Genomic DNA, 24263 nt, shown 5'->3' with positions numbered 1-24263 from the left:
ACTGCATGCATGTTTGGGCAGGTGGATATAGACCGTTACATATTTTCCTTTCAGCTATATAATCACATTTTGCCTGCGTTGCTATCTAATCACAACCAGTTAGCCAAGTTAGCAAGCCTTTTCAGCACTCTTTCTAAATGGCCATTATATATGCACCACAAAGAGGACTACTTTGATCTGATCTAGATCTGATACTAGAATATTAACTCATATTAGCTTAAACATAGTTGCTCACTCCCAGACAACAGTTGTAGTCAAAGTTTTTATATTTATCATAATAATCAAATTTTATTTTATCTGTATAGCTAAAAATACATTTTATGGTATCATTTTATTTTACATTTTATTATATCATTATATTCAAATTCAAATCAAATTTATTTGTATAGCGCTTTTCACAATACATACAGTTTCATAGCTGCTTTATAGAGAATGCATGTCAACATTACTATTTAGAGTAATCTGTTATCAGAGGTGGCAGTGTCCAAATTATGTAATTTCAGAAATGTACATATACAAATAACACAGTTAGCTAACAATGTATTAATTTAATAATGTATTAATGTATTAATTATGTTATTATATATGTGGAACAGTTTGGAATAAGTTTATTTAATGAAGGATTTGGGTTCAAACCTCAGGAATGTGCCACAGCAGCTGACCATTCAGTGCATCTGAAAGCCTTGAGAAGAATGAAAGAGAGTCTGCAGCCTGCAGAAAGTGTTGTTCTCAGCACCGCCCACCTGAGGGCAGACACAAAGGGAGTGGAGAGCATTCAGCACCACACAGACCCCACAAGTGACTTGGCACCATGTCAAGACAGGTAAGAAAATGGCAAGAAAATTGTGGTTTTATATCCTAAAAAATATTTCTATATCATATTATATTAATAATATATTTTCTAGTACAGTATATGCTTTAGAAAAAAAACAACACTTTCTGTATTTTATGCTAATTTTATTGTTCTAAGACCTTGCCTCTCACATGTACCAGCAGAGTTTTGTTATCATTTTTGTTAGCATCCTTCATATCACAGAAAAGTCTTTAGTTTTATCATATTTATAAAAGATACATACGCTGTACCGAGTCTTTCCGAAAACAGCCGAGTGCCTGGAGGCGTGTCCTGTGAGCGATCTAAAGAGTGACGAGCACACGCAGCTTTTGCGTAAACAGCAAAATCATCAACTCTGCTCAAAGTACATATGGTCCCTCTCTAAATAGTGTTAAAATAACACTGAAGCAGAGTTCAATTTAATGAGATAATAAAGCAATTAATTAATGTAATAAGTAATAAGTAATGATTGCGCATTAGTGATGAACACCTGCTGTTAACAAGCAGAATCACTGAAGAAATAAGAAAAAACACAAGAACAACAAGTGACTTCAGTCACAGCCTTATTAATTGCTTAATTATCTCATTAAATTTAACTCTGCTTCAGTGTTATTTTAACACTGTTTAGAGAGGGACCATATGTACTCTGAGCAGAGTTGATTTAACTCTGGGGATTTTGCTGTGTAGCGATCATTTGCAAGCTATCAATGGTCAGCTAAACAACTGTATTTAAACACACATACAATACACCATCGCATTATCCATGGATAACTTTTGAATCACTATAATGAGTATAGTGTATAGTGAATGATGAATAATGAATTTATGAATTCACTACGTTCGTATCATATTACATTATATGCACTTAGGTGCCTATTGCAAATAAAACAGACATTTGAAGCAGTTTTTCTCACTACCTGTGGTTCCGACTTATCACTGGGATCATTTATCACTGTGACCGCTCCATCTTTCAGTTTCAAACGATCTGTAAATCCAGCATAGAACTGGGCCTTGTTTATGAAACCATAAGCGCCGATCCTGAGGGCTTGAGCAGCCATGGAAAAACACGAAGATATTCTCCATTCATTTTAAACAATAAAAAAGTGATTGTAACTATCAGTTTCTATGGTTATTTTAATAGCAAATATCGAGAGCACATCAATGTAATGCGTGAGCACAAATCTCTCAGCTCAACTTAACACTGGGTTCTTTGGGAAGCAAGGTTATCTTTCCCTCACAACCAAAAACACACTTCTCTGGTGACATTGTTGATTTCGTGGTCTAAAAACAAAGTGACAAATCTTTCTCGAGTAAGTCCTGTGCAGGGCTGCCGATGACTTCCGTAAACCTGAACGAAGCACGTTGATGGGCGTGCTCTTGCTCTCTCGCTCTGGCCTATGTGTGCGCGCAAGCTCTTTTGGGAGAAGTGCCCGTACAAGGAATTCCGATCTTTCTGATATCAAACAGGCACATACTCGAAAAAAAGATCCCAAAGAGTATTTTTGGCACAGAAATACTCCGTCATATGTCCAACTCGTGTTTGGAAACTTTGGCCATGTTTAGCATGAGAATCCAACTCTTTTAACAGTGTAAATAAGTCACTTAATAAGTTACTTAATAAGTTACTTAAAAAAAAGTAGGAACATTCAAAAGATTGGGGCCAGTAATATTTATTTTAAGAATGCAATAAATGTATTAAAGTGACAGTAAAGATATACAAAGTATAAAGTATAATGTTAGTAAAGATTTCTATTTCACATAAATGCTGTTTTAAGTAGCATAACTTGTTTTCAGCATTGATGATAATTTCTTAAGATCCAATTCAGCATATTAGAATGAGTTCTGAAGGTGATCATGTGATACTGAAGACTGAAGTAATGATGCTGAAAATTCAGCTTTGTAATCAAAGGAATAAATTACATTTAAAACATATTTTTAAATTATAATAATATTTCAAAATATTACTGTTTTTTGCTGAATTTTAATCTAATAAATGCAGCCTTGGTGAGCATAAGAGGCTTCTTTCAAAAATATTCAAAAATTCTACTGACCTCATACATTTGAATGGTAGTGTATGTCTTCTTCAAACTCTAGCCTTTCTTATAGCCAGACTACACTAACTGATGAATTTCAGTGTTTGTGTACAGTACATACTTAGTCACAGTATGTACATGACTATGATTACAATTAGCTTTATATAAAAGTCTGCTAAATAAACATGTGCATGTGTGTTCTCAGCAGGGGGGGAGCAGTCAAGGATTGTGTCCTGTTGAGAGAAGCTGTACTGCTAGATGATCTAAGCCTTGCCCACTCACAGGTACACGTGCTTATGTGTTGCTTGTCTGTGTGTGCGTCCACTGTTTTATCTCTTTTTGATCAGTGCAGTATTTTATAAGAGTATTTATTTATTTATGTATGTATATGACTTTACAATATCAGGAACTATAGCATCTGTTTCAGCTTTATATCTGCCTAGTGTTAACACGGCACGTTTTCTTGGCATGGTCGAGTTTGCTTGTAGCCAAACATGGAGATAAACCTTGTGAGAACTTCTCAGCTCTGATTGGATGTTGTTGACCTTCTTAAGCACATGGACAGCTCAGAGGAGTTAATCTGCAGAGATTGGTCAGGGCTGCTAGAGTGTATTTGGTTGTTCTGGGGGTTTTTGACTCTACTTGACACTGGTCATTCTCTCTCAGGCCGTTGTCCAGACCAACATCGTGGAGATAAAACAGATACCAGAGAGAACCATCATCCACCCCTGTTCAGCACAGGAAGAGAGGGTTACTGAACAGGAAGCTAAGAGCAGGTAAGCACTTTTCATGCAAGTCACAAATTGTTTAAAGAAGTAGATATATTTCCCTATTCTCATACCTTGACAAAGGCTTGTTGCCGAAGCATTAGATAATAAAGTATTTGCAAGTGAGTGTGCGGTCAGATCTCATTTATACAGATTTTTTTGGTGTGCATTTGTTCAAGTTTTTTTCTGTTCTGTCAATACTTGATATAGGATGCAAATGACTTAGGACCCTTATATGTGCAACTTTTTTGCTACATTTTAATATGTTAATAATTATTGCTTTATTAAAGAAGTAAATAAGTAATTTTATATACATTTTTATATAAATAACATACATTATTTATTTATTTATTTATTTATGGTTTATTTGAATAGGGACAAATACAATATACATAGATAAACCTGAAAACAACAGCCATCCAAAACAAGTATCTTAATGTTTGAAGCGAAAGCTAATACCTAAAATCTGGACATGAGTACAAGTTTGTTGCTGAATTAATCATATATGCATAAGTTATGGTTGGGACTTTTTTTTTCCTAGTTACTGTGCTGCAAAGTCAGTCCTTCAGCAGCAGCTGCTAAACAACAGTCAGCAGCTGGAAACAGAGTTTCCCATCAGCCCCGGCAGCAGCACCGGTATCTCTGCTGACTCGCTGAGAAGTCAACTCCAGCACCTACTGGTTAGTCTCACACCCCACTTTCCTGCATTTTAGGGGCATTTTGTATACAAATGACTATGTGCTCATTTAGGCTCTTGAGGTCCAGACGGAGGGTCTGTGGTGTGAGTTTGAGCTTCAGCATTCCCAGAGCTCTCAGCATATGGAGGATGGCTGTAACATGGAACAGGAGAGATCTCAGCTCATTGAACAGTGGAAGGGACAACAGATGTGCATTCAGGCCAGGTGAGACATATGTACATGTTCTCTTCCAGAACAGTGAGCTGCCTATAGATGGTTTGCATTATGAAGTCTGTTCAGGTAGGTTCAATGTAAACAACTAAATTATGCCACCTGAAGATTTGTTCTTTTGGCCAGATTCTAAGGCAACAGCACACATAGACTACAGTTCAAAAGCTTGGGCTCGGTAAAGTTTTTAAATGTTTTTGAAAGAAGTTTCTTATACTAACCAAGGCTGCATTTATTTGATCAATTTGATTCTACAATTCATAACTGTTTTCTATATTGTTTTTATATTTTATAATGTAATTTATTCTCATGACAAAGTTGAATTTTCTTCATTACTTCAGTCTTTAGAGTCACATGATCCTACAGAATTCATTCTGACATACTGATTTTGGTGCTCAAAAACATTTCTTATCGTAATCTATGTTGAAAATGGTTGTACAGCATTGTACAAGTATCATTCAGATTTATGACCATTAGGATGCTGGAAGAGTGCTCTCTAGGTTGTGGAATAGAGCTACTGTTAGCCATAAGTGGCACAATAATAAAGTTATTTTATATATTGCTCAGGGTGAAGTCCCTTGAAACTGCAGTAAAGCTGCTGGAGTCAACTGACATACAGATCAGACTGATTTCTGATCAGCTCAAACAGATCAGTCAGAAACCTCTGAATATCAGAAACTTTGCAGTTGCTGATGCCAGAAATCTACATGAAGACCTAAAGGTACAAATTAATGTTCATGCTTGCAGATACTTGTATATCTATGCTTTTTTTTTCTCGCCTCACAACCAGCAAATCAGACAATTGACACTCAAACTCACCTTGCTATTATTTTTTATTTTTTATTTTAAAATGTTCAGCTTGCATATATTTTTTCAGAGGTACTTTGTGATACTTTGTGGTACTTTGTGGTATTTGAGATTTAGAGTTGACAAAAGTAGCAACTTCAGTACCAATCGGTACTGAAATTTTAAAAAATGTGATGCTTTGAGCGCTGTTGAGCAGATTCGTAAACACCTTGACCATTGTGTTCACGCGCTCATCACATATGTCTGTGCATAAAGCCGTGCACACACTTAACGATTGTAAGGCCGATTATGAATGTAAATTGATACTTATGACTGATCGCGCTCAAACGCGTCCAGTCAGAGCCAGTTGCGTTCAGTCTGTGATTACAGTCGGTGTTCAAATTCCATGTGTAAGTATATAAATCAGCTCCAGTCGAAGGAAACAATCGGTATGTGTGTTCAGTTCAGTCTTAGAATGTTTCAGCTAATCGTTAGGTGTGTCCCCGGCTTAAAGTGCTGGACTTTCCTGGCAAAATAAGACATTTGAAAACATTTTCCTTTAAGAAATGTTTGCTTCCTCATTCAAAGCGTACATTTAAATGTTTGTGCAATTTTTCTTTACACTGACTGATGTACTTTGCATGTTCAAACTGATTTCTTTGTTCTTTGTTCAGCGTCTGGATGAAAGTATTGAGAAAGAGCTGTTTCTGCTTAAGAGTGAAGGTTCAGTTAGTGACTCTGCTGATCTCAGTCACATTGAGCTCCAAGCCCGTCTCCCCCTGCAGCAAACTGTCCACGACCGCACAAAATGCCTGGAGCAGCAAAGACAATGTCTGAGAAAAAGTGAATCAGCCCTGGTGGTCCTCGAGAAGCTCCTTTTCCAACTCCAGCAGGTGAATGACGACCTTACTGCAGCTCACAGCACATCAGACCGCAGCTACAGCTTAGTCTCCATCCAGCGGAGTCTTCAACAGGCCAGGGAGGAATCGGTTCAGCTAGACCAAATACTAGATGATGCCGGTATGGGAGTAACTTTGGATGATAAACCAGGCAGCTGTCATGAGATGGTGTCAGCTCTGGCTCTGCATGCAGAAGAGGTCGAAACTAAACTGGCTATAGGGCCGAGGCGGTCTGACAGAGGTGGGAAAGGAAGAGAAAAGGGAGAGCAGAGAGTGTTTGGTAGGAAGAGGATGGGCCTGCAGGTCGCTCTGAGGGAGGTGCTGACGGCACTGGAAAGACACGGGCTGAAGGAGCCCACACTTCCTGCACTACAGCACAGGTGAATTTAATTTAATTTAATTTAATTTAATTTAATTTAATTTAATTTAATTTAATTTAATTTAATTTAATTTAATTTAATTTTTTTTATTTTAGTTTAGATTTAAATTACTTTAAAAATGTGCTAGTAATATTAATTAAAATAACAATTGCAATATAAAATAAAATGCAATAAAATAAAACTTTACTGCTTTACTTTTTCTCTTTGTTTTGCACACAGTATTTCTAAAGTAATCATTTTCATTTAATTTATGTTATGTTAAACAAGGAGTTATGTTATTTAAAATGTACAATTTTAATATACAATATTAATGTATATTAGACATGAATGAAGGCAATTAATGAAGTATAATATAAATAAAAATATAAATAATGCTGTGAATGATACATGAGTTCTTTCTCGTAGTATCACCTGCATTTAATCTGTTTCAGGGAGTTTTAAAAAATGTGGAATGACTTCTAAGATTTTTTTTTTTTTAAGTATTTCTCTCTTGTATATCTAAATTTATTACAATAAAGGAGATGATATGCCTCGGTTTCAGTCTCACTGTTGTCTTTCTCAGGTTACGCTTCCTGACAGACATGGAGAGTAAACTGGTTGCACTACGCTTAGAGATTCAGGATCTGAGAGATACATGTGCACAGACAGGCACCTCAGACACGAGCCTCAGTGAGCTGCAGACGGAATGGGAAAACGCACACAGAGCAGTCACAGAAAGGTGGCATGATTATAGGAAAGCTCTTTGTTAAATGCTATTGCTCTGATGGAATTAGACAGCGCATATTGCTAACTGGACACATTTGTTTCATGCTTCTATTTCAGTCTTGAGCAATGTGTATCTCTGATTGAACTACTTAAGAAGTTCCAGAGCTGCCGAAATCGTTTGGGAAGCACTTTGCAGAGAGCAGAGCAGACTATCGCTGATCAGGCCTACTACATGGGCAAAGACAACCTACAGCTCCTGATCAGCAAGGTACAACGTTTTTGGAAAATCCTGGCTACAGTTCTTCCATTCTTAGTGGACAGCAGATGGCAGTGTTAACTGCATAATTTTTGATAATTTTAGTATTAACTGCAGATCAATATATTTTGTAAAATATTAATTAAAAAAAAAGTGGCATTATTTAGTTTAATGAATGAGTATAAATGAATTCTTGACTATTTTTAAATGTTGTGTCCAGGTGACTGGTATAAAGTCAGATCTCAGTGGTCTTGGGGATGGGGTGGAGGAGTTCAGAGCTATGTGCAGACAGCTCCAGTCTCTGATGAGAAGGATCCCTGACTGTATAGACGCCCCATTTGAGAGTGAGGCTGACACCCTCATGGACCGCTGGCTTGATGTATGTTACCTCAGTAATTATATAGTATGATATATATGTCCTCTCTGTCTTTCTCTCTAATAATATTCTGTGTTTGTATTAAAGAAACATGCCATTATTTTTGAAAATAGGCTCATTTTTCAACTCCCCTAGAGTTAAACAGTTGAGTTTTACCATTTTCAAATCCATTCAGCCAATCTCCAGGTCTGGCGGTACCACTTTTAGTAAAGCTTAGCATAGATCATTGAATCTGATTAGACCGTTAGCATCTCGCTCAAAAATGACCAAAGAGTTTTGATATTTTTCCCAATTAAAACTTGACTCTTCTGTAGTTGCGTTGTGTACTAAGACCGACGGAAAGTAAAAAGTTGCGATTTTCTAGGCTGATATGGCTAGGAACTATATACTCTCATTCCGGAGTAATAATCAAGGAACTTTGCTGTTACGTATACCATGGGTGCAGCAGGCGCAATGATATTATGCAGCGCCTGAAAATAGTCCCGAGCTAGGTAACTTCCAACGTGACTGGCACTAAGTTTGTGTAGTTGTAGGGGGCAAATAGATATGGTTCAGGATCTGCACCAAAGTAAATATCTTCTGAATCGTCTCTCACAAATGTCTCCATGGTTGCAAGGCACGCACCCTGTGCAAGCAGGTGGTCACGGTGGTTATGTTGATGGAAGTTAGTCTATTTTCAGGCGCTGCGTAATATCATTGCGCCTGCTGCACCCATGGTACGGCAGCAAAGTTCCTTGATTATTACGCCGGAATGAGAGTATAGTTCCTAGTTCCGAAAATGGTAAAACTCAACTGTTTAACTCTAGGGGAGTTGGAAAATGAGCCTATTTTCAAAAATAGTGGATTGTTTCTTAAACCTGTTACAAATGCTCTTACTTCAGGTCACTGAGAAGACAGACTGTCATCTCGACAACCTTCAAGCTGGGCTTTCTCTTTGGGAAAAACTCCTTCTATTGGCTGGAGAGGTAGAGGACTGGAGCACCCAAAAGCTGATGACACTTGCTCAGTCACACCCCTTTCATACGGAACTTGACGTGTCTGCCATGCAGGTAAAACCTTTGTCAGCTGACAATTTTAGGTATAACTTTCAAATAAACTTACATTACAGTTTGAAACCAGTGTTACGATGTTATTTTAGTTAACTCAGTCAAAAATGAAACCCAATAAGTATCATTATATCTTATAATTTGTCATCAAGTGAACATTTTATGTAAAATAAATCATTATAGTGATATTTACATTACCAATCAAAAAAAAATTGTTTTTAAATGAAAGGTCCCGTTCTTCGTGATCCCATGTTTCAAACTTTAGTTAGTGTGTAATGTTGTTGTTAGAGTATAAATAAAATCTGTAAAATTTTAAAGCTCAAAGTTCAATACCAAGCGAGATATTTTATTTAACAGAAGTCGCCTACATCGAACGGCCAGTTTGGACTACATCCCTCTACTTCCTTCTTTAATGACGTCACTAAAACAGTTTTTTGACTAACCTCCGCCCACAGGAATACACAAGAGTTGCGTTTGTAGAGTGTGTTTGTCGTCCATGTCGTCGAAACGCTGTTATTTTCATCCCGCAGTCCAATCACCGGGTCTGATTCCGGCTCAAATTGATAGGGTAAAATTAAAGACATGTTTACAATAACACTGAGCGCGTGCATCTCCACGTTATGGTAAGAGGCGTGACTTTTCCGGGCACGGTGCGCTCAGAGCTGTCGAATCACAACACAGGAACCGCTGGCACAATCAGAACTCGTTACGTATTTCTGAAGGAGGGACTTCATAGAACAAGGAAGTCATCAGCCCGTTTTTATGACAGTGGAAACAGCGGTATACAGATAAGTAAATTATGTGAAAAATACTGTGTTTTTTTACACGCGAAACATGAACACATGTTATATTGCACACTATAAACACAATCAAAGCTTCAAAAAAACACGAAAAACGGGACCTTTAATATTTTTATTCAGCATGGACATAATAAATTCATCAAACGTGACCATAAGGACATTTATAATGTTAAATGATTCTATTTGAAATAAATGCTGTTCTTTTAAACTTTCTATTTAGTAGTATCCTGAAACTGTTTCAACAAAATAAGTAGTTTTCAATACTGATGGTAATAAGAAATATTTCTTGACCATATTAGAATGATTTCTGAAGGATCATGTGATGCTGAAGACTGCAGTAATGACTGCTGAAAATTCAGCCTTGCATCACAGGAATAAATTACGTTAAAATTTAAATTGTTAAAATAGAAAACAGTTATTTTAAGTTGTAACAATATTTAACAATATTCCTGTTTTTACTGACTTCTATATCAAACATAATTGTTTTGCACAGGATGAGCTGAGGGTTCAAGAGGAGAACATTGAACATTTCCATCGCAGATCTTCAGAGATCCAGGAGCTGCTGCAGAGTCATGAGTTCCCACTAGAGCTGCAGGTGATTTTCAGACACACTAGGGTCTTTTCACAATGCTAATTTATTCACTTAATGACATTTTTATTAAAAAGTGCTGTAATATTCCAAGTTCTGTTGTTAAACCACATGCATTAGTATATTTCAGTAAACTGACTTGTTCATTTTTAGGTGGTTGAGAGCCAGCTGAGGAAAAAGATGGCAGGAGGTTATGGAGCTCTTTTCTGAGACCAGTGATGTTTTTAGACAGCTGGAAGCTGCCAAAAGCCAGGTGGCATCTGAGATCGCAGATCATCTATCCTCCATCCAGACCATCACAAATACTCTGAGCACATTGACCACTGCTGAAAGCCCACAAGTCCTCAACATCATCCAGGTAAATGTCTATACTTTAAAAAGGAAACATGAAAAGGAAGTTGTGATAGTCTTTTCTTCCCTATTGTGACATATATCCAAGTAAAAAGGCTTCTCAAACAAGAAAAAAATGTAGGATTTTTTCTATGGGGAACTGATTGGATCCTTGGATGGTTGTGGTTTGCTATTGCTGTGATCTCATGTGAGTGACAGGTTGTTAGGGTTGGTTAACATTTTAATTTTAGCGATTTTGATTCTGCTTATCGATTCCGATTCTTATCGATTCCCAGTTTCGATTCCAGTATGGTAAAAAAAAAAAAGAAATATTAATATTTAGATATCAAACATGATTATTCTATGACTTTTTGCAAAATATTCTGTTGCAGTTAAATACCATAAACAATAATCAGCAGCCTTAAAGGTCCCGTTTTTCATGGTTTTTTGAAGCTTTGATTGTGTTTATAGTGTGCAATATAACATGTGTTCATGTTTCGCGTGTAAAAAAACACAGTATTTTTCACATAATTTACTTATCTGTATACCGCTGTTTCTACTGTCATAAAAACGGGCTGATGACTTCCTTGTTCTATGAAGTCCCTCCTTCAGAAATACGTAACGAGTTCTGATTGTGCCAGCGGTTCCTGTGTTGTGATTCGACAGCAGCTTAGCGCTCCTTGCCCGGAAAGGTCACGCCTCTTACCATAACGTGGAGATGCATGCGCTCAGTGTTATTGTAAACATGTCTTTAATTTTACCCTATCAATTTGAGCCGGAATCAGACCCGGTGATTGGACTGCGGGATGAAAATAACAGCGTTTCGACAACATGGCGACAAACACACTCTACAAACGCAACTCTTGTGTATTCCTGTGGGCGGAGGTTAGTTAAAAAAACTGTTTTAGTGACGTCATTAAAGAAGGAAGTAGAGGGATGTAGTCCAAACTGGCCGTTCGATGTAGGCGACTTCTGTTAAATAAAATATCTCGCTTGGCATTGAACTTTGAGCTTTAAAATTTTACAGAATTTATTTATACTCTAACAACAACATTACACACTAACTAAAGTTTGAAACATGGGATCACGAAGAACGGGACCTTTAAGAACAACTAACTAATAAACTAGACTACTATAAATTTCAAACATTATTAAAGACAAGTATACAGTCAGTAATACAATAAGAACAAATAAGCAAATCAGCAATAGCACAAATAAATACAACTAAACAAAGTTCATAAATCCTTACAAAAGTTATTCAGTCAAGATTAGTGAGTGATTTTCTTTTCCTGCTGTCACTTTAAGACCAAAAGCATGGATCCAACATACTGTTACACAAGCGTTTTCTTTCTCAACTATTTACATTCACTTAAGATGTAACAATCTGTGTTTACGAGTATATTTTGACAATTTTGTGTGTATTTGTCCTTTCAAGCTCAAGAAGATGCAAAACAATTTAATACAGAATTTGTGCACTATATTAATAGCGTTTTTTTGTGCAGACGCTCTAGACATGAGCAACACAGAAAACAGTGTGCGACTACCGAATTGACTTCTCTTCTCGAAATGTCTTCTTGCGTTTGAATGGTTTAAAGCCACATTAAAATGCACACACAGTAATCAATGAGCAGAATAGAATTTTTAATTTTATAACAAGTATCCAATTCCTGACCTTAAGTATCTGATTCCAGAATTGGAACTGATTTTTCGATTCCCTGCCCTTTTGCCAGTAAACACGTCATCAGAGAAGAGATGTCATTGCTAGAGGGAGAAGTTATTTTGCTTAATGATTGAGGGCACATGAATAAAAGAAAATGATGTGCAGCAATAGTTCATTTATAATAAATACTGCAATATTCCTTAAAAAAGAAGAATTGTCTATTTTGATTTCATGATGACTTTAAGTTAGTTCACTCAAAGAGGTCATCATTTACTCACCTTCATGTTGTTCCAAACCCGTAAGACTTTCATTCATCTTTGGAACACAATTGAAGATATTTTTAATAAAATATGAGAGGTTTCTGTCCCTCCATTGACAACCTACTCACAACTACCACTTTGACTCTTCCAAAAGGCTCTTCCAAAAGAAAACCTAAAAAGAGAATGTAAAACTAATCCAGCTGAATAGAGCAGTTTATGTTTTCTGAAGAGAGATGATTGCTTTATATGATGAACATATTGAATTTAGGCTTTCATCTACATATCAACATTGATCATTGAACATAAATGGATGTTTGATGTGCGAGAAAAGCCCAAACATGCTGCATTGGTTCTCACACATCAAGCAAGCATGCTTGAGCTTCTGTTTAAATTAAATCTGTTCATCATATAACGTGATTGTGTCTCTTGAGAAAATTTGGATTAAAACACTCCATTAAAACCACTCTAGTAAATGACAATTTGTTGAACTAACCCTTTAAGACTAAGCTGAGAACACATTCAAATGAAATGCAGCCATTTAGCACATTTTGATCTACAGTATATGTACACAATGTCTCTGTCATGCTCTGTACTTGAATTTTAGTCATTTTAAATCAATCAGTAGTTTACCCTCCCTTTTTTTTTTTTTTTTTTTTTTTTTTGTTGGATTAATCTTTTAATGTAACCGTTTCAACTGACAGGGCTTGTTGGAGCAGCTTCAAACAGAGGCAGAGCAGTCAGATGCGTTACTACAGAAGATAGACCTTCTGGCCAGCATTGCAGGTCTAGAAAACCTGCAGGCGCTGGCTAAAGATGGAGCTCACCTTCAAGAAAGCATCTGTACAGCCAGAGAGCTGGTCATAGAGAAGAGAGAGCAAGCAATGAACCCCAACATGCCTGAAAATCAGATGGTCCAAGACCATAAGCACATTAAACCCGAGATTAAAAAAACTGAATTTACAGTGCTTGAGTTACAGTCAAAATCCAAAGGTAAAACAGAGGAACTGTCACACGGACAGAAGACAGTTGACACTCTTCTTGACGTGAAGGACATCAAAGAGCAGGCCTGCAGCTGGGCCGGTGAACTGCATCTCAAGGGGGATTTTCAGGTTTCTGAGGATGGGAACAGACTGGTCACACTTGAGGAGAGACTCACAGCTGTACAGGTAATTTCCTTGTCCTTCGTCTGTTTGTTCTCTAAGGGTCTCTCTTTAAAGTGGCCTGAACTGAAATACGACGCAATTTGTTTCTTGGTAAATCAATTCAAATTCCATTTCAGTCCGTCAATTAATAAAAGGAACATCTGACACACTAAAGGAAATTTATTTTTGCACTGCTGAATTTATGTGGGCTAGAGAAGCTTGTTTGCCATTTATTTATTTAATATAAGGCTTTGATATAATTTTGCCAAAATAAAGAAAGAAGCAAAGAAAGCAATTGCATTGCAAAGTTAAAACTTTAATATGTACTTTGAGTACTTCGTGTTTTTTATGGAGCTGTAATTATGACAATACTATTTGAATTTGAATTGTGTAAATTTAATAAATAAATAAATTTAAACTGTAATTTAATGTGTAATTTAATCAAATTGTGCGAGTCTGTACACAGTGCAAGTCTGTACTAGTCAATAGAAAGGCAAGAACCCATTGATTATAATCAGTGATATTGTGTACACTAAATGCGGCGTGACCCGATGCGACAGGTCAAATCCCCAACAGCAAACAAATTCCCGTTATTATAGTTATAGTCCACACTTTGCAGCGGTCACTACATGCTGTTGCGATGCAGTGTGGTCGCATCCGGCATAGACACGGTGTTGCGCCACGCCGCCTGCATTCAGTGTAGACATTATGTATTACTGATTATAAACAATGGGTTCTTTTGTCATTTCACTCTCGTCCTGTGTAGACACAGTAGCATGCTAATTACTTTCACACCAAAAATACTTTAAAACAAACAATAGAGGAAAATTAGACAAATGATTCACGTGCTGAAAAAGCCAACCTAACATATAAATACAGCTCATAAATGTTTAAAGGCGATAGAGAGGATTTTTTCGTCGACTGAGAATCCAAAGACTGTTACTGAGTTTTTGAAATGAGTGCATGCGTAAGAACAACCCCCCTCCTTCACAACACATTTCAAAGGAACGCCTCCCAAAACTCGTAAACACTCGTATTGGAACACGAATGTTTACCACTGGCATTCGCTGTGTCGTGTTTTTTGGATTCATTATGTCGGACTCACCGCAGGTAACTCATAATCTGCAGTTGTTACTCCTGTCTCCTGACAAAAACATTGCATGCGGCGCCTGTAGAGTGTGGAAAGTTACTGGAGAGTGCAGCCGCGCTTGTCTCTCAAAAGGAACGTCACGGCAGTGATTGACAAGCCAGAGGGCCAATCGTTTACGCGATCATCACGTAAACGATTGGCCCTCTGGCTTGTCAATCACTGCAGAACCCTGATGTTTTTAAGGCCCTACCTCGTGCACAGATGATGTATATTAATATTATTACTTTCAGTGCACCTAATAAATAGTCTTTTATCAGTTAGTAAAGACAGTTTCAAGTAATATTGCAAAAATGTATAAAACAAAACATCCTCTTTAGCACCTTTAAGCACAGACTCGCCCCAGAAAAACAACTGCAGCTCTGTAATTGGCTGAAATGCTCCGTTCAACTTTTCTGAGACCCTCTACTTTTCCCTGTAGATGGCCTCTGACCTACTTTCTGTACGATCTGAATTTCTGCTCTTTGAATTTACAATATTGAATTTGATGTGCTGAATTTCTTCTTCATCTTGAAAGCTTGAAGCTGTATTTTTAAAAACTGGATATTTGCAGTCTAAAATTTCAGAAAAATCTGCTGTTTGAAAATACATGTCTATAAAATTCTGCCATGAAAACATTTCAGTTGTGTTTAATTTCAAATGTTTAATATTCAACTATGTAAAATGCCACATAATATTCAATTTTATTAAAGTGCACTTGTCTATAATTCAAATTTACACAATTCAAATTCAAATAGTATTGTCTTAATCCTAGCTCCATAGTTTTTTTTGAATGTCCTACGTACATTATATATACAATATAATCGTGTGTGTGTGTGTGTGTGTGTATGTATATATACATATATATATATATATATATATATATATATATATATATATATATATATATATATATATATACACAATATAATATATACACAATATAATACATGATTTACTTGTGATTTACATGTGATTTAATATTTTTTTAATTTTAACTTTATATAATATTTCATAATTGTTAAACAGTTTTGTTACAGTTTATTTTTATTTAGACTACTTTGGTTTTGTTTTAGTTTTTAGCAATATTGCTCATTGACTATGAAATTATTATTTATTTGGTTAGTTTTTATTTTTGGCTTAGTCAGCAACATAGATTACTGACTATGAAAACAAGCATTTATATTGACTGTTTCTTTTTTTAATTTTGATTTATTTTACTTTTCATTAATAATTAGTAGTTTTATTAAGTCAATCGATTAGTCTTCTCCAGTTGCCTAATGAGACTAACTACTTTGGTGGATTCTTGGTAGGCCGTAGAACAAGTGGAAAGAAACCTTCTGGAGGTTGAGAAACTGTCTGAAGTCCTACAGACAAGCTGTACTCCAGAGGTTCAGTCTGCTCTCTCCCAGGACCTTCAGCCTCTGTTTGGAAAGGCATTAGACCGGAAGAAGATCTTGGAGGATGAGAGGACTCGGGAAGGGGACTCTGATCCAGTTCAGAGCTTTATACAATGCAGTGAACCTCAGCAGCCTGAAGTATCCACAGAGGAACAGTCAGTTCAGGTTAGTTTTGTGTGACTTTTGCAGAGGAATTGTTTGAAAACGGATATGTGCGGTTCTTTGTGGGTCTGGCTTTGGCGTCAGCAGGAGTGAATTCATTGAGTGTACCACTGTGGCATGGGCACAGATTCACATTAGCTAAAGCCTACTAAATGGAGTGCCTGCTCTGTACTGAATCCCGGCCATTAATGTAGGATGCCACTTCATTGCTTTTAAGTGCTCGCCTTTTACTTTCTCTCTGAGAAAAAATCCTTGTTTTGCTGTGTTGCGCTCTGCTTTTCTGATGTCACAGTTTATCTTTAGACTGCATTATCATCATTATTGTGAGTTGCTTCTTGGTTTCTCAAAACAGGTTTTAAAAAAATAAGATTAAAAACTTTAATGCTCACCAAGGTTGCATTTATTTGATCAAAACAGTTAAGAAGTAATTATTACAAAAAAACTGTTTTCTGTTTTAATACATTTTGAGATATGATTTATTCCTGTGACGCAAAGCTGAATTTTCAGCATCATTACATCATCATTCATTGTCACATGATCCTTCAGAAATCATCTTGATTTATGTCCAGAGACATCTGATTTGTTGTTCAAGAAATCAATAGTTGTTACTACAATTACTAGTGAAAACAGATGTGATGCTTAAATTTCTTGTGGAAACTGATACTTTTTTTTCAAGATTCTTTAATAGAAAGTTTAAAAGAACAATTTATTTGAAATAGAAACCTTTTGTAACATTATAAATTTCTTTACAGTCACTTTTGATCAATTTAATGTCTTTTTGCTAATATTATTTTTGTATTAAATAATTAAAAGTATTTAGTTTTTGAGTCCAAAACTTTGTAAAAGTAGTGTGAATAGTAATATTTAAAGGGGAAAGGCCATAAGTTGAATAAATGATGTCTTAAAAAGTATAGTTTACCATAAAAGGTAAATTTCTGTAATCATTTACTTACCCTCACGTCATTACAAACATGCATGATTTTCTTCTTCTCTAGCACCCAATCAAAATATAATCTGAGTCCAGTGTAGAACTTGACTGGTTTAGACTATCAAAAACAGGGCTGATTTCTGATGATGCCGTATTCATTCTAGATTATTAAAAATGCTCAGGAGTTGAAGAAACGCACATACTGCATATTGCTGAATGATGTTTATCAATATTGGTTAATTGTAGTTAGTTTCCTTGTTTTGCAGGTTGCCACTGGCAGTGTCGTGGATGACTTGTATCGTAAAAATGTAAAGATCATGTCCACAAAGGAAGTCAGTGGAACAGAAGATACATCATGTTTATCCTTCTCAATACAACAAGCAACCGCAGATGTTGAGAACATCCCACCACGCCATGACACAGATGATCAGCAGTCTGGATCTGGATCTGAAGAGAGGGGTGAAACTGGATCTGTAATAAGAGAAGATGCCAACGAATCCTCTCAAGACTCATCTTGTGGAAGCCCAAAGCCAGTCTTTGTTATAGTGTTGGACTCTGATCTTACCGAACCCAGCCAGAGCCCATTGGCACGAGCTATCCCAGCTTCTACAACTACTGTTTCAGTAGTTCATGATAGGACCACAGAGAGATCAGAGGATGGTTTGAAACTCTTGGAAGCCAAACCAAATATTGATGCAGCTGTAGATGAAAAACATGCTGTAATATGCTCTTCTGATGAGCCTGTTCATTTATGTGCTGACCTTTCCACATCAGAAGTGCAGTTTAATGAAAACAACCACACTGATAATGTTGAACCCACTCATTCTCCTTCAGACCCTGATTTCAGGCCTAATCCTGAGAAGGACTCATCTACTCAAGCATTTGTCCCAATGGTTTCATACCCAGAGAACCATCATGCAAGCTCTGGAAATGCAAAGAAAATATTTACCATCATCCTCGATGTTGATTCTCCTACATTATCATCAGACAGGTGTCACTTATTGTTGCATGATAATGTATCTGGTCCTGAAGACTCATCCACAGATGAATTCTCCCAGTCAGATGTAAAACATCAACAAAGGAGCTCTTCTGGCACTGAGAAACCTGTAGGCCAAGAGGCTAAAGAAGGCCTTTCAGAGAAGGACAATGTGAAATCAAGTAGTTCTGAAACACAGAAGGAAGCTATCCAGACCAAAACCCATGAGATCATGGAGATTGACATTCGAAAAGGTGAAAATGAGAAGCAACATGAAATCATAAAAGCAGAAACATCAAGCCAAATGGATGTCCACACTGGAAAAGACAATGATTTGGGCTCTATAGTTCATCAGAAGGAGGTGACGATGTTGGAGAGTCATGATGAGGGTGAGAAAAAGACATTTGCAGAGCCCTCAAATGAAGCGAACATACTTCAAAAGCCTTCAAATGTTGCTAAAGGTAAGAAGAAGAACAAGAGATCAGCTGGTGTGAAACAAGGAAGCAATATCAATACTAGAATAATGAAGACATCTAGATCTGAACAGAAGAACACAACTGATTCAGAAAACCTTCAAACTTCTGAGGTCAGGCTGCTGGACATCACGCATACTTCACTGACTGTGTCTTCAGACTGTAGTCAGCCAAACAGTGCAAAGCCATTGAATACAGAAGATAAACTAACCAAAGTTATGGACATTGTGCAGGAAGAGACCTTGAATCGTCTGCAAACTGAGACAAAGGATGAAAAATTTGAGACTGTTAGCGTCTCACTTGCCGGAGAAGCCAAAGATAGTGTGGTCTTAGCAGCAATGGAGACTGTACAGTCAGAACATACAGAGGACTCAGAAACAGTGCTAACAGATGCTTCACCCGTTATGAAAGCTGAATGTATATCACAAATTTCTGCTACAGTGCCATCAAAGTCACAGCTCCACCATGCTGAAGCTCAGAGGATGGATGATTCAGATGGCAGCTTCCCTTTGCAGGTCAGATTCACATGGTTGTGTTCTTATGAAAATTCACTCAGAAATTCACTCATGTGATATATCACACACAAAATTCTTGTTGGTCATGTTCAGTACTTGAATGAAATGATTTTCAAGTACTTTTAATGCGTTTTTGTCATTCAGAACCTGTTTCAAGATTCAGAAGAACATCATTTGTAATAGCTGGTTGGCACAGGAGTTCTAAACCTGAAGTGCTTTTACTGCAAGCAGAAAATCATTTCTTTTCAAGTTCAGTTGATGCCTTTCAGCTACATTTTGCACCATTCACAGTTTATTCCAAGAAGCCATTTGTTAAATAATATCAGAATGAAAATCATTGAAAGGATCAGTGACAGATTTTAAAAGCTCAGCAGAATGCACACAATTAAAAAAAAAAAAATCTGACAGATCTTACATTATCTGAATGTGCCAACATTGTTCCAAGCTGTTTGAAATGCTGGAATTCAGTCTGCAATTTTATGTGCGCTCAAAGCAGTTAGTTCAACAATGGTGAATGTTGTTTCTGGTATTTATATCCTTGCCTCTATTTGACATTTTGATGTAATTTGTTATGCTTCAATGGCAAAAAGCATTTATTCATATATATTATCAAATGTATTAATGTATTCATATACAAGTTATATTATATATAAATATATTATTTAATACATTTTATGATATAAATCAAAAAAATGTTTTTGTCATTGGAGCTTAACAATTACACCAATATGTGATTTAATGAATGCACAAGATTTTTATTTATTTATTTATTTATTTTTTTTACTGTTGCTATATATTTATTAGAATGTTAACAATTTTTTTATTAGGGCCTGAGTACTGGTGGTGTGAGTACCCTATTGTAATTGCTTAGTCAATTATTCTTCTATTCTGAAATGAATCGCATTTGAGAGGACCTAAACATGCTCGAAAACTCATGAAACTTTGCAAACACATCAGAAGTGGTGAAAAAGTCTGATATAGTTTTCAGAATTGGGTGTGGCAAACTGGCTCGATAGCGCCACCTACAAAATTTCAATTAAGTGCCCTTCGTGCTACGTTTCACATACAGGTATGAAATTTGGTAGACACATGTAACAGCCCAGTATCTACAAATAAATCCCAGGCACAAAATCTGAAAACCCAACAGGAAGTAAGATATTTTGAATTTTTTCTGCAAAATTTTTGCAGTTTTTGCCAGTCATAGTGCCACCTGCTGGCAACAGGAAATGGCATGCTTTGCACTGTAATTCACTCCCAGAAACACATTATATATGCCATGAAGTACCAAACATGCTAGAAACACGTTAAATAAAGCAACACTTGGCTAAGTCCTAAAGTATGCGATTAACGCCATGAAACGGGAAGTTGTTGTTACTCAGGCAAACAATGTCCGATCTGCTCCAAACTTCACATGTTTGATAATAGTCCTGGCCTGAACACATCTACATGACAATATTCAGTTATAGTCAAAGTGCCACCTGTTGGCAGCAGGAAGTGTGGCACATCGAAATGACTGCCATATTTCTCCTGTATTTACTCACTTACATGCATGTCACCCACTATTCACTGTTTTCCTAAGGCCACCGGGTGGCGGTGGGCCTGGGTACGAGGGCCCTTTCATTGCTGCTTGCAGCTTTAATTTATATTTTATATTACTCATTTAAATGATTCTCCATAGGCCACCTATGTACGTTGCGTCATTCATACATTATTCCACGTGTAGACATTCTAACAGATATCGCCCTTTATCATGGTTATATTGTGGCACATATATCCATATTTTTTATCTATTAAATTTCTTGTAAAAGTTGTCTTACAATACTTGTCTTGCAATACAATATTTTCAGTAAGCAAGAAGTTGGCTTCCTTATACCAACTATATTTTGTTGGAATTAGTTCTTGCAGTACTGCTTCTCCTAAGTTTGTTTTAGGCCTGAAAGCACACCACGCCTTTTAGAGGAAAGACTCAGTTCCCAAGGGGGCAGCATTCCTTGTTTTTCTGAAACTGTGACTTAAAGAATCTACAACAGAGCTGTGTTAAACGAGCTCTGACAGCAGGTGCAACCGGCGTTGTGCTGAATTTTTGTGCTGAATGAACTGTGACACTTTTTTTATTATTGTAGTATGAAGAAATGCACAGAGCCAATTCAGACCCATCTACCAGGAACAAATCATCTGAAAACAGAGGATCAGTAGCAGCCGGCGAGGATGAAACGAGCCATTCGGAGAATCCTACAGGGACACATGTGTGGGCCACTTTACTGAACACCATCACTAATATTCAGCCACCTCTGGTGACCAGTCAAAGTTCTGAGGTACGTATCTGAACACATGATTTTGTTCTGAATTGTTCAAGGAACAGCAAAAGAACTGTAGCAACTTTGGTGCTTTTGGGCTTTTAACAGAAAGAGGAAAAATTCAGCAAAAATACAGTTTATATTTCTGTTTCTGTCTGAGATTAAACCAAAAAATACTTTTTTTTTTCTCAAAAACAACTGACTGCTATCAGTTAATCAACTCATTTTTGGTCAGTCTTTGACTTGAAGACCATATATTCCCTCGAGACTGGGAGGAATTTGCACAGGAAGGAAGGATTCCTTTGCTCTATGGTGCTTTAAACTGTACCATTTTCTCTTGTTTGTATTTTAAGTTTTTCACTGTCATTTCATGTTTTAATACTTTTATTTTAACAGGAAACTAGGTCATGGAAGGATTCCTTGTTTCGGAACTCAATACTCTCAGAGTCTGAAAGCAGTTTGGCATGGACTGTCCTGCAGGTTTTCAGATGCCGGTACCGACCAACCCAACTCAACATTGCGCATATGACTCTTCAGCTGGAAGAAGCTGAGGTACAGTACATTACCTCATTGGACTGGTTTCTCCAAAACCTCCAACTGTGAACAGCTGTTGACAGTAAAAATGTCAGTGGTCATAAAGAGCTAATCTAAAAACATTTTATGATGTTGATAATATAATCTGTAATCGAAAAATGTTTTAGTACATTTATAATAATGCCAAATAAAAGCATTTTCATTAGCGGACTCCACTTTTGGACCCCACTATACAAGAATCACTTGGTTCTGTGGCTTAATAGCTAGCACACATATTCTGACACATTGAGCCGTGATGCTCATGCATGTAAAACTGGCTCGCAAATTAAAGTTTTAAAATAACACTATCAAACTTTATGACATTACATCCCTTCATCATAGATCTGCAGGCAGTGTGTCCTGGATCAAGTGGCCAGACTGCCTCGAAATAAATCTGGTGCAGGATGCTTTACAGAGCCTGAGCAGAGCATAGAGGGGAGATGGAACGCAGTACTGCTGGATACCTCAGCCATGGCAGAGTTTAAAAAGGCACAGCTACAGCAGGTCACACAGTATCACAAACAAAAACGTGCTCTCAAGGATACTCTAAACAACCTGGAGGTTGAGCTCAGCACACTGACAGTGTGAGTATCCTTATTGACATTTTTATGTATGTGTGTGTGTGTGTGTGTGTGTGCGCATATTTGTGAATTAATCGTTAAAATAGATGAGATGATTCTAAAATGTATTGATCTTGTAATATTTTAAGTCGGACAGGATTAGTTTTCTAAACAATGTCAATGTCCGTTTTATTTGTATAGCACTATTCAAACAACACGTGTTGACCAGTGTGCTTTACAACATCTCAGTATAAAAACAAATTAATACAATATTAAAGGTCCCGTTTTTCGTGGTTTTTTGAAGCTTTGATTGTGTTTATAGTGTGCAATATAACATGTGTTCATGTTTCACGTGTAAAAAAACAGTATTTTTCACATAATTTACTTATCTGTATACCGCTGTTTCCACTGTCATAAAAACGGGCTGATGACTTCCTTGTTCTATGAAGTCCCTCCTTCAGAAATACGTAACGAGTTCTGATTGTGCCAGCGGTTCCTGTGTTGTGATTCGACAGCAGCTTAGCGAACCTTGCCCGGAAAGGTCACACCTCTTACCATAACGTGGAGATGCATGCGCTCAGTGTTATTGTAAACATAGTTTTACATGTGGATTATAATTTTCGGGAACCGAGTTAAACATAAATTGTAACCATTGATCTCTAAGTACAGCGTCCCTGGGAAGGCCAAACAAAGGTGATTGGACTGCGGGATGAAAATAACAGCGTTTCGACGACATGGCGACAAACACACTCTACAAACGCAACTCTTGCTCTTCTCCGTGGGAGCGCAACAAGACCACGTCCCCTTTTTTGTGTATTCCTGTGGGCGGAGGTTAGTCAAAAAACTGTTTTAGTGACATCATTAAAGAAGGAAGTAGAGGGATGTAGTCCAAACTGGCCGTTCGATGTAGGCGACTTCTGTTAAATAAAATATCTCGCTTGGCATTGAACTTTGAGCTTTAAAATTTTACAGATTTTATTTATACTCTAACAGCATCATTACACACTAACTAAAGTTTGAAACATGGGATCACGAAGAACGGGACCTTTAACAATAACAATAATAAAATTAGAAGAAAGAAAAAAAACAAAAAACAAAAAAACCCAACTAATATTAAAAATGATCAACAAGAGGGATACACCATGGCAAACAAGTGTGTCTTAAGTTGTATTTTAAAAATGTGTACGGAGTCAGCATCCCTGACATGCAAGGGTAAGCTATTCCAGAGTCTTTGCGCTACTGCCGCAAATGCATGATTCCCTTTCCGGCTCAACTTGGTCCTTGGGATTTTAAGTACATTTTGAGTTGTTGATCTCAGTGTTCTTCCCGTCTTATGCTCAGTTTACAAATCTGATAAATAAGATGGTGCTAGGCCATGCAGAGATTTATATACTAATAAAAGAAGCTTATGGTGCGTTCACACTTGTCATGTTTGGTTCGATTAAAACGAACCCTGGTGCGATTGCTCGGTTAGTGCGGTTCATTTG

At 36.9% G+C, this 24263-nt stretch overlaps 1 protein-coding gene across 1 annotated transcript in view; it reads left to right on the top strand.

The window, feature by feature from the left end:
- Positions 1-24263, top strand: part of LOC125277985 (nesprin-1) — a 115982-nt gene that overhangs the window by 27109 nt on the left and 64610 nt on the right. Inside the window, 20 exon segments of the mRNA XM_048206656.1 lie at positions 642-823; positions 3071-3149; positions 3532-3641; positions 4174-4312; positions 4383-4534; positions 5105-5258; positions 5998-6602; positions 7165-7320; positions 7425-7575; positions 7784-7942; positions 8821-8988; positions 10279-10380; positions 10528-10560; positions 10562-10732; positions 13326-13790; positions 16206-16457; positions 17649-19346; positions 21470-21661; positions 22040-22195; positions 22559-22800. Of these exon segments, the coding sequence (XP_048062613.1) occupies positions 642-823; positions 3071-3149; positions 3532-3641; positions 4174-4312; positions 4383-4534; positions 5105-5258; positions 5998-6602; positions 7165-7320; positions 7425-7575; positions 7784-7942; positions 8821-8988; positions 10279-10380; positions 10528-10560; positions 10562-10732; positions 13326-13790; positions 16206-16457; positions 17649-19346; positions 21470-21661; positions 22040-22195; positions 22559-22800 (5366 nt within the window).

The sequence above is a fragment of the Megalobrama amblycephala genome, linkage group LG11 (genome assembly GCF_018812025.1).
Source record: "Megalobrama amblycephala isolate DHTTF-2021 linkage group LG11, ASM1881202v1, whole genome shotgun sequence".
NCBI lineage: Eukaryota > Metazoa > Chordata > Actinopteri > Cypriniformes > Xenocyprididae > Megalobrama > Megalobrama amblycephala.
This window is presented reverse-complemented; position numbering and strand designations above follow the sequence as displayed.